This window comes from Hyperoodon ampullatus (assembly GCF_949752795.1).
Source record: "Hyperoodon ampullatus genome assembly, chromosome: 19".
NCBI classification, from domain to species: Eukaryota; Metazoa; Chordata; class Mammalia; order Artiodactyla; family Ziphiidae; genus Hyperoodon; species Hyperoodon ampullatus.
Genome location: NC_136932.1, coordinates 33,747,735 through 33,762,148, shown reverse-complemented (window position 1 = coordinate 33,762,148; position 14,414 = coordinate 33,747,735). Strand labels below are relative to the sequence as shown.

The 14,414-nt window shown below is 47.4% G+C and overlaps 1 protein-coding gene across 1 annotated transcript in view; it reads left to right on the top strand.

Annotated features, from left to right (window-relative positions):
- Positions 1-6,241, top strand: part of HS3ST3B1 (heparan sulfate-glucosamine 3-sulfotransferase 3B1) — a gene marked incomplete at both ends in the record, with an annotated part of 37,528 nt that extends 31,287 nt beyond the window's left edge. Inside the window, one exon of the mRNA XM_079724570.1 lies at positions 5,623-6,241. Coding sequence (XP_079580696.1) covers positions 5,623-6,241 — 619 coding nt within the window. The remainder of the gene's footprint in view (positions 1-5,622) is intronic.
- Between the last annotated feature and the right edge of the window lie 8,173 nt (positions 6,242-14,414).

Genomic DNA, 14,414 nt, shown 5'->3' with positions numbered 1-14,414 from the left:
AAAGCATAAATCAGATAATTTGGGACTTGTACTATTCTTCACCTGTTTTTTTTTCTTTCTTCTGTTTATGTTGATATTATCTAACTTTGGACAATGAAAGAGTTAGATGCATCTTTTAGTCTCTTATGCACACGAGTAGAGTCAACCTTATGTTTCTTCTAGTTCCTTCAATTTGCCTCAGTTTGTTTTACTGGGAGCCCAATTTGTGTTCGATAATTAACTCTGTAGTGTGTATGTGTGTGGTGTGTGTGTGTGTGTGTGTGTATCTCTATGTGTATGCACACATGCATGTATTTAGGGGCAACAAACATCCTTTTCTTTATTTGCATTGAACCTGACTGTATTTTGTTTGTTCTGTTTGTTACATTCCTTCTCTGCAGTTTGTAGATCCCGGGGCATCACCGTCACTCACTCTGGGGCCTGGTCTGCTTTCAGCGGGGAGGGTATGACCCCGAGTTCTCTAGACTTCACTGCAGGCCTTTGAGTCAAATCATGGCTTGGATTAGCGGAACAACTTTTGTTCTGTTCACAGTATTGTTTTTTCGATTATTTTTCACCATGGGGGTCTCTATCCCCACCCGACACCCCTAGTAGGTGCACATGGCATCAGCAGAAGAAGTGGCTGAAGTGCACGACAGCTGCCAGGTCCACAGGTGCCCCAGGGGACGATTTCCAGTCTGACTGCAGGTTGGCATCATTGGAGAGATTCCCGTGACAGGGCCCCACCCACACGGGCCTGATTCGGCGGGTCTGGGGCTGGGCCCAGGCATCCAATTCCTAGCACCCTTGGCATCCAGCGTGAATCTGGCCGCCACTGAGAGGCACGTCACTCTCCTGTGAATTTCATGAAACACGTTGAAAGCCTGAAACGCCCCCTGCAAACCCACCAGTTTCCCAAGTTCCTGCTCCGTGGCCCAGCTCTTTGAGGGCCCTGGTGCTCCCGGAAGGTCACCGGGCTGGTCATCCCCAGGCCTGAATGTCGTGAGGGTCACCCGACACCTCTGCTCAGTACCTCCTCGGCTTGCCCCAAGGGAAGCTTCTGGTGGGTGTGAGCATGCGTCTTCTTGAGACTTGCACCCCACTGTCTTCACAAGCACCCATGGGGGACGTGCCAGGTGTTGAAGAGGTGTCCCTTCCCGCCCACGTGGTGGAAGAGGGGAGGAGGGGGCTGGGGGACGGCGCTGGCAGGAGGACCTGCTGCCACTGTCCTGACCTCCCAACCCCTTCCAATGCAGTTATCATCGGGCGTGTGTTACCCTGAGATATCCATTGTTTCGAAATCTGACTGATCTTTGAACAATCATGATGGCAGTCTTGTGATTCTGGCCCTGGACTACCTATTATTAAGATGCTAATCTCTGGGGCTTCCCTGGTGGCGCAGTGGTTGAGAGTCCGCCTGCCGATGCAGGGGACACGGGTTCGTGCCCCGGTCCGGGAGGATCCCACATGCCGCGGAGTGGCTGGGCCCGTGAGCCATGGCCGCTGAGCCTGCGCGTCCGGAGCCTGTGCTCCACAGCGGGAGAGGTCATAGCAGTGAGAGGCCCGCGTACCGCAAAAAAATAAAAAATAAAAAATAAAAAAATTAAAAAAGATGTTAATCTCTGAATGGGAAGAAGAAATGCAGGTTATCTCTTTAGAGAAGGGACAGGTGTGTGGCTCTTTGTAAATTTCATCACAGTAAGAAAAACAAAGAAGGCTGGGGCGGCGGTTGTGATGAGGGGCATCAGAGGACCTGACTCTGGGTCTCAGCTCTCGGCCTGGAGGCCGGTGACCCTCCCCGTCAGCCCCAGTTCCTTCCTCAGTAAGTTGGGGCCTGGCAATGCCTCCTCAAAGACTTGTGCGAGGGATTAGATCAGCTGGTGTGTGTGAGAGTTTCTCTGGGAGCCCCAGAGTGCCCCAGCTAATAATTATTAGCTGTGACTATCAGTTTGGGAAACTGGCTTTCCTGGTGAGCTGCTCAGTTAAGCTGCAGCCTCCCTGCTGGCTCAGGAGACCAGCCTGGGGCTGGAGCCGCCTCTGGAGGGATGGGCGCGCAGGGTCCACGTGAGGGGGTCACCCTCGGCCACGTCCTTTCTTCTCCGAGCCACTGCTCTGCTCCGAGAGGTCCTGAGTGTTGGGACAGGAGAGCCCGGCCAGTGAAGGGCGGGGAGGCGGAAGCTGGGCCCAGGAAGTGAATGATAAGGGCTTTGCTCCGGGACTAGGTGGCGGGGGTGGGAGAAGAGCTGATAAGGCGAGAAAGGGACTTGCCTGTAACTGCCCGGAAGGTTCTGCCAGGAGCTCTCCGCACACTTCTCGGGCCATGCTTTGTTCCCCACTGGATGGACCCACAGGGCTGTGCTGGGGAGATGCCCAGCTCTGTCTGAGCCCAGGGCCTGGGTAGGGGAGGAAAAATAATTTTCCCTCCACCCTTCTAGAGCTGAGACCCCTCACTCCCTGTAATAAAAGACAGTCAACACAAGAAGAACAAACAAGTTTAATAACATGTGTACCTCCTGTGTATGTGGGAGATACCCAGGAAACCTGAGCAACGCTTAGAAATGGCCCAAGCTGCCATCTTAAACACCATCTCCAGCTGAAGACAAATCAAGATTTTGGAGGGGGGAGGCCAGTTCTGGGAGGTGGTGGGGAAAAGCCCAGTAGATAAGGGTACAGTTGTTAGGCAGATTTAACTCCATGGATATGAGTTTCTAGAGATGTACCTGTACTTCTCTTCCTGGTACACAGAGGAAGACACCTTACATTTCCTTTATAAATGTAAATTTCTCTTACTAAAGGGTAACTTTGACTGGTTTTCAGAGCTTTTCTACGTCTTTTGTTTCTTAAAAATAATCAGCCTAAAATAACCCTTATGCCAAAGAGACATATTTCGGGTGGCATATTCTGCTCCCTTCCCCCCCGCCACGGAAGTGCCCCCGGAAACCAGCAGAAGGGGTTCAGAAGGCACCTGCCAAAATGATGGAGAACCCCGTGGTGCACTCACCCATCAGCTCCTTGGTCTCTGCACCAAGTACGCCCCAAGGAGAGTGACCGTGGAACCTGCAGTGGTCGGGGGCTGAGGCTTGGTGTCAGCAATTTCTCCGGCTGTTATTTGATAATCAGAGAAAGTCTGAGTGCTTTCTGACATATGTGTGCAAACTCTGGACAATCCTGGGGAGACGGGGTCCCTTGGAGCTGGTACCCCAGGATGGCGAGGGTGACCAGTGGGTGGTCCAACCCAAGAATCTGCCCACAGTTCAGGGATCCTTTATTTATGGCCGAGGAGGCTGTGCCTTTGGACCGGAGGACGGTGAGGATTTCCCATTCCTTTCCTGCTAGTCCTGGTACGTGCTTTCTTATTTGGCCATTTTGTCCCATGACCACCAGGCCCTTGTTTTAGGACGTTGAGGGGATGCAGGCAGCAAAAGTTCAGAGATGGTTCTGGAGCCCAGGCAGGCTGAGAGCCACGTCCGCTGTTCCTGCAGCTTTGCCGCTCCCGGGGGCCGTCCCCACGGCCCCTCTGTGGGGTAGACCCGAGGGAGTGACGAGTCTCCGTGTGCAGACCTTGCTTCCTTACACCCTTTCCCGGACGCTGTCAACAGAAGGGAATTGACAACATTTCCTTGGCACCCAGGCTTGGTCCCAAGGAGTGTCACAGTCTCCCAGAAACCCTGGGTGGTGGGCATCATCCTTTTTCTCACAGATCAAATGAGAAAACTGAGGCATGGACAGGTGAGGGGCACATCCCTCAATCAAGGGGGTGCTGAGACTCAGACCGGAGGCTGGACTAAAGCGCCCATGCCAGGTCAGACGGACCTTCTGAAGACATACCCCAAACCCACTCCATCTGCCCTGGCCCTGGAGAACTTGGCGGGTTGGGTTTCCTTCAGTCATAGTGGTATAGCACTTGGATTCTGAATATTAAACCCTTTCTTGTAGATTCAGTCTAGGTACACATGGCTGAACACTGGAAACAACTCGGACTTGATCAAACTCGACCTGCTTTTCAATTTTTTTTTTTTTTTTTTTTTTTGCGTTATGCGGGCCTCTTACTGTTGTGGCCTCTCCCATTGCAGAGCACAGGCTCCAGACACGCAGGCTCAGTGGCCATGGCTCACAGGCCCAGCCACTCCGTGGCATGTGGGATCTTCCCGGACCCGGGCACGAACCCGTGTCCCCTGCATCGGCAGGTGGACTCTCAACCACTGCGCCACCAGGGAAGCCCTCGACCTGCTTTTGAGTGAAGTGCAAAATAAGTTGAGAGCCGGGCCCCTCTTTAATCCTTCATCGTGTTAGCCTGATGACACGGCTACGTTCGTCTAAGTGGTTAATGGGCAAAGTGGGTCAATCCAGCTTTAGCTTAAGCCGGGGGTAGCTGCAGGGCTGCAAGGCAGTCCTTCGGGGAGAAGCCTGCTTCCTCTAACTAGCTATGAAGGAGGAGCCCGTTGCCCTTTCTGCCTCTTACAATAGAGTTTATATCGTCATTTCTATAAATGTCTCCTAGAGGGATTTTGGTCTCAGTAGATTAGGGATGGCTTGAAGCTGGAAGTTCAGAATGTCCTACTGAGAGGTAAATATTTGGTCCAAAATGATGTGGAAATTGTCTTTTTTCCAATTCCTGGGCCCAGGTTGGAATCAATCAGAAATCTCTATCCCATAGCAAATGGAAGATTGTACATCTGTGACCACTACTTAGTGTCCGATTAGGTAACACATCTCCTTCTGATGTACACACACCAACGTGTACACATGCATGCTCAGCATGGTCCTACTGTGTGCTATAAACTGTGTACTGAACACGTCATAATGGTCATAAGAATGGAGTAGTAGCCTCAGCTAGTGAATATTGAATATATAACGTATGCCAGGCACGTTCAAAGCATCTTATGATCATTAATTGTCTTAATCCTCATTAAACTCCCATAAGGTTGGTATTATCATCTTTATTCTTACAGCTCAGGAGAGAAGGCCAGAAAGTAAGTTGCTGAAAATGAGACAGCTTATAAGTGACCGAGCTGGGATTTGAACCCAGGCAGTCTGACGTCCAAGCCCACAGTGCTTAAATGTTAAGCTAAATGCTTCCATTTTACAAACCCCGCAACAACCGGATGCAGTGGGTGGAAATCATTCCGGTTTCACATATTCGGATGCTGAAACTCAAGGAGCAAATCAGGCGCGGTCTTACATCACTGATTCCTGTGATTTTTAGTGCTAATCACCACACAGAACTGCTTTTTGGTCCAAATATCATGTCCTATCTTTCCTTTGGTTATAGCAGTTTTGCCTACGTAGTTATGTTTAAATTATGCTAAGAAAGATATACAAGTCTCCCTGCCTATGCCAGGCACTTTTCTAAGCTGTTGAGGTATATTAATACGTTTAATCATCACAACAACCGTAGGAGATCGGTCGTGTTATTATTTCCCATGAAGTACATCCGCGAGGAACCAGGGGTGCACAGCCTTGCGTCTGTGCGACTTCTCCGCGATCACGGTCACACATCTAGCAAGGAGAGCAGTTGGTACCTCAACTCAGGCTCCGGGTCTGTAAGACCCGCCCCCCCCCCTGCTGGGAAGGAGCTCGCGGTGGCAATCAGGGGGAGGCGCTCAGTTTTCAGGCCCTAACGTCCCTTTCTGCTCCGCTCAGGGACCTGATGCCGAGGACCCTGGAGGGGCAGATCACCATGGAGAAGACGCCCAGCTACTTCGTGACGCGCGAGGCGCCCGCGCGCATCTCGGCCATGTCCAAGGACACCAAGCTCCTGGTGGTGGTGCGGGACCCGGTGACCAGGGCCGTCTCGGACTACACGCAGACGCTGTCCAAGCGGCCCGACATCCCCAGCTTCGAGAGCCTGGCCTTCAGGAACCGGACGGCGGGCCTCGTGGACCGGGCGTGGAGCGCCATCCAGATCGGCCTGTACGCCGAGCACCTGGAGCGCTGGCTGCGCCACTTCCCCGCCCGCCAGCTGCTCTTCGTGAGCGGCGAGCGGCTGGTGCGCGACCCGGCCGGCGAGCTGGGCCGCGTGCAGGACTTCCTGGGCCTCAAGCGCATCATCTCCGACAAGCACTTCTACTTCAACCAGACCAAGGGCTTCCCCTGCCTCAAGAAGGCCGAGGGCAGCGGCCGCCCTCACTGCCTGGGCAAGACCAAGGGCAGACCCCACCCCGAGATCGACGGCCAGGTGCTGCGGCGGCTGCGTGATTTCTACCGACCCTTCAACCGCAAGTTCTACCAGATGACGGGCCACGACTTCGGCTGGGACTGATCAAACCCTCCCCACCCCCCCCACCCCGGGGCTTAGGAAATATTGAGAGAGATTATATGTATGTAAAATGTACAGAAATCTATTTTATAATAATTTATTTTTAATTCATAAGCAATTAATTCACTAAGCTGCCTAGCCACACTCTTTAGAGAGAGTCACATAATCTGTTAACATTCCAAAGTGTTTCTAATATTTTCTTCTTGTCTTCACAGTGGATGGTGCTTCATTTTTTTTTTCTTTTCTTTCTTTCTACCCATTGTATTTAAAAAAGAAGAAAAGCACAACTTGAGATTTTTGTTGTTACGGGTATGCAGCCTTTGATCGCTGTCTGGATGCACTTGCCCACTTCCTCATACGGAAGCTTCCATCTCCCTTCCTGCCTGGGCACCTCTGGGAGCTCTGAGCTGCCAGACCTTCACATAGCAGCTTCCTCGCTGACGTGCTGACACATCCAAGGGTGTAGACGCCAAACCACAGCGCTAGGTTTTCCCCCCAAGTCCGCTCAGCACACGGGGGAATCACTACCTTGGCAGGGACATCCACACCCTTTTAGAGTCTGCCTGTCAGGGCCCTTGACTTTACCTTTTGATTCTGAAGGATGCCCCTGCCTCATCTTCTGCTCCATCCCTGGTTCAATAACTGGCGTGAAGTGTATGCGCATATCAGTCCCCACTTCTGCAGGTCCGGTGTGTGAGATGCTCGGCTGCTGCTTTAGAAATAAAGGCGATCCCTTCTAATTTGCATGCGAGTGCATCGTGTTCCGTTCTCCAGGCAGACGGCTCTGCTTTGACACACCAAAGAATCCCCTAGGCTAGCAGAACCACCGGATCGAACCAAGGGTGCCGGGTGTCGAGACCTGAAGAGGTCAGGTTCATCCCACGCCATCTGAGTCTACCAAGGTGCCACTAGGTGCAGAGCCAGCCCCTGTTTGGTGTCTGGAACTCCCTTCCCTGGAATTCCTAGCTCATCTCAGACAACACGATCTGTAGCCAAGAGCCAAATAGCGAGAACCAGGAGAGGCTCTTGTAAAAAGAGACTAGGAACGCTGGCCCGTGTTGCCTATAAGCGCTCGAGCCTGTGCCTGTCCCTTGTTTTAGCCAGGCCCTGGCAGAAGGGGTGCCAGCACTGTTGCTGCTGATGCAGAATGCTCTCCCCTACCTCTTCGTGGAGGGGGCAGTGGAGGGGTCATTTGTGATGACCAGCTAGTGGCAGTTGGGTAACCGTATAGCAATATCAAAGAATTGTCATTTGTGTTATACTTTCACTAAGGAATATATGGGAGGATATTGTCACAATGGTCGGGTTGTGATATTTACAAAGGACACTTTGGTATGTTCTGTGGGATAACTCGCTTGCCAGTGAAACAAAACACTGGTCTTTAAGGGATGTCTTACTGATAATCTGGTCTGTCTTTGCCCACAAGTTTTAGCCCAGACGTAGCTAGTTCGTGCTTAGCTGCAAAGCTAAGGTATAGGAGGATGGGCGCACGGGGACATGGAGGCGGGAGCTGTGTGCATTTCATAGCTTTGTTACTGCCTCTACCAAGCCGTGTAGAACCTGCACTTAGGGGAATGCCCATGATCATGGCATGGCTGTTCCCTCTTGCTGCTTGGGTGTCAAAGACATCTTCATAAGGGTGCTAATTGATCGTGCATTTCTCCAATCAGAAGGCTCATTAGAAATAAAACTGGGAACACCTCTTTTCCATTACAGCATAACATCGCTTAAGGTCAAAGCCAGCCCACATCTGCCACCTGATCCTGCCCTGTCCGCTTTCTGTCCCCTCTCGTGCTCTGACATGGTGCGTGATGTCAACTTGCAAAAAAGTTCAGAGAAGGGTTTGCCACAAAGCAGTGGGGAAATGCACGTGAACTTTTCCTTCCCCTCCAGGTCCCTGCTTGTCTTTCTAAGCTGGACCACTTTCGATTAAGTTGTTTATTCCCTGCCTTAAAACTGAAACAGGAAATCCTCAGAGAGAAGGAGGGTCATTTAGTCATGAACACTGAAGTGAGTCAAGATTCTATTCTGGGTCAAATCCTTGAATCCAAACAGATGTCGATAATTAGCACTGAAGGACTAGAGCAAGGTTTTCTGTGGAAGACAAATCAATCAGACTTCCTGTGCATCTCTTCCGAGGAGCCTGACGGCTTACAGTTCCTGACGGCTCCTGACTCAGCATCGGCCCCAAGGTTACACCCCATCGCGTGATACTTATTACAGGGCACACGTGTCTTCCTCCTGGAGAAGTTGGGCAATACATAAAATTAGGCCTTGACTTTCTTCCTGTTCTAGCCATCTGCACGGCCACCGACTTAACCTTTTAGCTGCTAGAAGACAAACACCATTTCTGGTTTGGCAATTTGTCCTAACACGTTTTGGTTTTCTTCCGCATTACAGGAAAAGCTCTGATATTCATGGGGTACTTTATTCTGCTCAGTTTGTTTAAAAACAAACAAAAAGGTTAACAAAAAATTTGGAGGTTGTTATTGCTCCTGTCGAGCCCACGCTGTCTTTGAGGTGTTCGTACTTGGTAAGTGGTATCTGGAAGGGTGTTTAGGTGTAGTAACTGCATCATAAACGTTTAATTGGAAGATGAAGGAAGAGAAGTTGTCTTCTTCATGGGATCCTCCTACGAAGTCATTTTGAGGACAGGTACATTATAGGCCTTTGGAGAAACACAGTTTCAGATCCTACCAGGATACTTTCATGAGAAAGGAAAATGGAAGGTTCCGCTAAGCTAGAAACACATAGTGTCTAAAATGCTGACATGGAACTCAATGTCCTTTTTCTTTTCAGTTGATCAAGAAAGATGGTCAGTAAAACTTCAAGGTGTGGTTAGATTTTTTTTTTCACTTTTGTAACATTAATTTATGACTGAATTTCTTTCAGCCCAGTAATCTGGAATACTGCAGATTATAGCAGTGTGTCCTCTATAACCTGGATGTTAGAATAACCAATATGTACAAAAAGAAAAAAAATTAAATCAAGTATTTTGTCCTATGTATAACACAAATTAATTTTACACAGAGAAAGATGTTTCTAGGAAAATGAAATTCTGGTAATTCATACTATTTCTTTTTATGAACAAATAAAATATATTTTACCAACTTGTGGGTAATTCTGTGTCTTATTATATATGTTGTGGATGGGCAAGGAGATGGTATTTGATTGAATAACTAATCACATGCATGCACACACACACAAAGGTATTCCAAAGGCATGCCGATCTTTCATATTTTAAAAGATTTGATCCAAAATCCAAATAGTCTGCAAGTATTTGGAGTAGATTTTTTGTAAATGACTCTGAAGGCTGCAAGATCAGTGAGCGGGCTCCTGCCCGCTGGAGACTGTCCATGGGACCTCAAGAACACCAAGTGCTACAACTTCAGTGCCTCAGGGTCTGACCAGGGTGGGTGTGAGGGGCTGTCATGCGTGGACATGTGTCGCACTCTGGGTGCCATGTAGCAGGGCACTGTTGCCTGGGTGATTTGGGGAAAGGTAGCATTCCCTTCTCACATTTTCAGTGTGTTCTCACATCAGTCATTTGGAGTTCCTTGTCTTTGGGATGGAGTGGAAAAGGGTTTGGACAAGAGGGCATTTCCATATATGTTTTCTCTTGACATAACACACCACCTACACTGTTATGGATTATTATTTAATACTTTAAACATATGATTAATTCTTTTACCTAATATTTTTTTCAATTTTCAATTGAGATTCATTTTCATTTGGTACACCTCTGGTTGCGTTTTAAAGTAGCCGACACTAAGTTCTGACTTCTTTTTTTTCTTTTTTATAAACCACTTTGTTGAGGTGAGATTGGCATACAAAAAGTGTATATACATATTTAGTGTATACCACTGGATGAGTTTGGTAATAATTATACACCCATGAAACCAATGCCACCATCAATGCCATAAACATATGCATCACCTTCAAAAGTTTCCTCCCACCATTTTTATTTACTTTTTTTGTGGTAAGAACATTTTACACAAGATCCACCCACTCAGCAAAATTTTAAGTATTCAACATAGTATTGTTAACTATAGACGCTGTGGTGTATAGTAGGTGTCTAAGACTCATTCATTTTATGTAACTGAAACTTTTATTCAGTTTAAAAAGGAAACATATTACAGTTTTAGGTAAATAGCCATTATCTCTTGCCGTAAAGAGGAGGTAATAATAAAAAACATAAATACAGTGAAAACAAAGAGACGCTAGTAATTTCTAGTTATATATAACTCAAGCCACGTTGGCCATAAGCTATCCACTGCTCCCGGAAAATGTCACTCCTGTTGAAGACTGGCACTCACCTGAGATGTACATCCTGCCATGAAGGCTGGAAGAGACTTGAAGAGGAAATGATTGCTCATGCCTTTTGGTGTTGAGTCCAGCCTAGCATTTTGGAAAGGTAGTGAAAAGAATGCCCCTCCAAATAGGAAGATCCCTGCTGGTCAGTCTAGAGACAAGTCTCCTGTTAACACCTGGCTTTCAAAAGCCTGCAGTTTATAGAACTTGTTCTTTCAAACCTAGGAGTATGCCACTAGGTGATATATGTGTGGGCCTTGAGTGCTGACTTGACTTTGTACCTCATCCCATCAGTTTTTTGCTTTTTCTACAGAAAGGTAATAAAATGGACCTAAAATCTACTCATTAACCTGATGGCACACTTTAGAGCAGTATTTCTCAAGCTTGGGCAAATACTCGAATGACTGAGAAAGGTCTTAAACATTACTGAAGCTCTAACACACCTTAGACCAATTACGTTAGAATCCCTAGGGGATGAGGCCCCGACACCGGTGTATTTAAAAAGCTCCCCAAGCATGGACCTTGAGGGCATTATGCTTAGTGAAATAAGTCAGACAGAGAAAGACAAATATTGTGTCATCTCACATATATGCGGAATCTAAAAATGGAAAACGCAGAGGAACAGAGCAGAATGCTGGTTGCCAGGGGCTGGTGGAAATGGGGAGATATTGGTCAAAGGGTACAGTTATAAGTGAAAAGTCTGGGTATAGGGGACTTCCCTGGCGGTCCAGCGGTTAAGACACCATGCTTCCACTGCAGGGGGCACGGGTTTAATCCCTGGTCAGGGGAACTAAGATCCTGCGGTGTGGCCAAAAAATAGAAAAAAAAAAGAAGTTTGGGTATCTAACATATAGCACAGTGATTATAGCTTATAATACTGTACTGTGTATTTGAATGTTGCTAAGAAAGCAGATCTTAAAGGTTCTTACCGCAGAGAAAGAAATGGTAATTATGGCACAAGGTAGAGGCGATAGCTAATACAATGGTGGTCATCAATTTGCAATTTATTTTATTTTATTAATTTTTATTTATTTATTTTTTGGCCGTGCCACACTGCATGACATTCAGGATCTTAGTTCCCCGACCAGGGATTGAACCTGTGCCCCCTGCAGTGGAAGTGCAGCGTCCTAACCACTGGAATTCCAGGGAAGTCTCTAATTTGCAATTTATAAACATATCCAATCAAGATGTTGTACACCTTAAACTTACACAATGTTATGTGTCATTTATATTTCAGTAAAGCTGAAAAAATTAAAAAACAAAATGAAATTAAACAGAAAGCTCCCCAAGTGATTCTAACATGTAGCCAAGATTGAGAGCCTTGGTTCTCCAAGTGTGCGTCCTGGACCATGTCAGCATCCCCTGGGAAGTTGACAGACATGTAAATCCTCAGGCCCCATCTCAGACCTACTGAGTCAGAAACTCCGCATTTCAGAAGATTTCCAGATGATTCTGATTCCTACTAAAGGTTGAGAACCACCGTGTTAGGGCATAGACTTCATTTCCTTTTAAAACTGGAGAGCTTGGATTCCTATCAGGTACCTCTTCCCCTGTCCCATGCTCTTTACCAAGTCCATTACTTAGCAGTCACCCCTTATAACTCTGGGTCTCCTTTAAGGGAATGTCGATCTCACAGCATTGCAAACAGTGGCCATGGCTGTCTGGCTTCCCTCACTCCGCCGGGTCCTATTTTATCGGGCAGCCCTCAAGCTATTATCGCTAACATGTTCCTGAAACTGCCTAAAAGTGGGATGATAGACTTATATACCATAAGGGATTTTTAAAAGAGAGCTAGAATCCTTTAAAGCCCTAATGCAACTTCCCTTCCCGATTCAATGTTCAATAATATATTTCCAGCACTTTGTATAGGATCCAGAATTATTTCTCCTATCCTTCACAACTGAATACACAACTGACTCCCTCAAGGGCACTGATGGGCCATTCAAGGCGGAAGATTCTCCCGGGGGTCATGTTCTCAGTTACAAAAAGCTCATCTAAAGTGACGGTGCCCATCACTAGCATCTAGTTTTATTTTTTCATTCCCACTCTTGTTTATTATTACTGGGGGTGAAAGATGATAAAGTACTCACGAGATAGCACAAGATCTGCTGCAGTAACGTATCTGTGGGCTCAAGCCTGCATTCCTCCTTTGAGAGCTTGGGATAGTCTGTTCCCATCCAACAGTCTGTTTTCTGGGAACTGAAAGGGGTTTGAGGTCCCCAGGGCGCAGTGTCCTGAGAAAGGTGAGTAGAACGCACTGATGAGCCTTCCTTCAGCCTTCATACTTGTGCAGGTGCTAGAGGTTCATTTATATCTTTATAAAGATAAAGATGAAGCTGTTATTATTCCTCCATGGAATCCTGGCCTCAAAACATCTAGACCTTGCGTGCTTTCTCTTTTGATATATTTAGCAGAAGAAGGAGAAATGGAGGACACCACATCTCCGTGGGAAGCAGTCAACAACAGAAGACTCCGGAAATTCTTGGGAAGGGGAGTCGTCTGATGGGAGGGAAGTTCAGACTTGTTTGGGATACGCTATTCCGTGTGACTTGAAGCAAGAAGAAGCTGGGGGCAGAGATGAGTTCATTCATTCAGTAAATATTTACTGAGTGCCTACCACTGCTCGGGTCACAACCTAAATAAGACACATGTCCTGCCTCAAGTAATTCCTGGGGGAGGTGAAGATGCAACGCAGTGTGACAAGGGGGCCATGAGGAGGAGCTGTGGGAAAGCAGGACAGCGGGGACCAGCCTGATTTGGGGTGGGGGAAGGGAAGGGTCAAACCCATCCATCCGGTAGGATGCAGCCAGGTGATTGGCTGGAGGGTGGTCAGGAGGCAGAGGGAGAGAATCATGGCAAAGATCCAGATGGGTAGGAATCCGGCCAGTTGGGAACTGCAGGCTGATCAGTGGGGACGTGCCTGGAGTGTGTGGGAGAGGGGCGAGAGAGTTCCAGAGGGACCAGCAGACGATGGTACTGCAGGCAAGTTCACCGCAGTCCAGCTACTTCTGAGTCGCAGAGCCACAGATTCGTCCAGACGGCTGCCTACCTGACACCTGTTTGGACGTCTCCCTGAGCATCTCAGATAAAAACATGCCCCCAGCTAAACTCTAGGTTCTCTTTCCTAGTTCTCTTTCCTAAATCTCCTCCCCTCATCTCGCCTGCTCAAAAGCAAAAATAGTGCATCCCTGGGGCCGAGAGCTACTCCCTCCTTTGTGGCCAGCTCACAGGATAGACCACGTTCCTGGCTCTGCTCTTGCCCATGGCCTTGTGGGTTGGCCTACTTTGAAGCTCTCCTACAGATTAGGAAATCCTTTCAAACTCCTCATGGGCCATTAACATCTTTCCTTCTTTCAGGGTGTTCTTTGAACGGACTGCCCTGTTTTAGAGGCAAGAAACATAAATACATCCCTGAAAAAATAAATTTTGACTTGAAGAGTTTGTAAAATCCAATTCTTTATCATCTTGATCATCTCCAGTCCCTAAGTTGGTGAAATAACATTTCAAAACTGTCAGAAAGAAAAAAAAAGTGGTCTGGATACACAGTGATTGATTTGAAGGGCCTGACAGCTCTAGTACTTAGCTTGGAATTTATGAATCAAAAGCTTTAAAACTTAACCCAAGAAAGTTTTTTTAAGTACTACTATTTCCACCTAATTAAGGACTGTCATACAAATATGATTTATTTACAGTTATCATTCATGTATAGTGTAGAATTATCCAAGTTTTTAAAAAAATTTCTAATGACTTTTGTGCATTAAGTCAATCAAGAGGCTTTATTAAAATATTATCTTTCCCCTCCTGGATAAAGAAATTAATGCCTACTTATTACATGAAATTTAGAAATGATAGAAAAGTATAATGA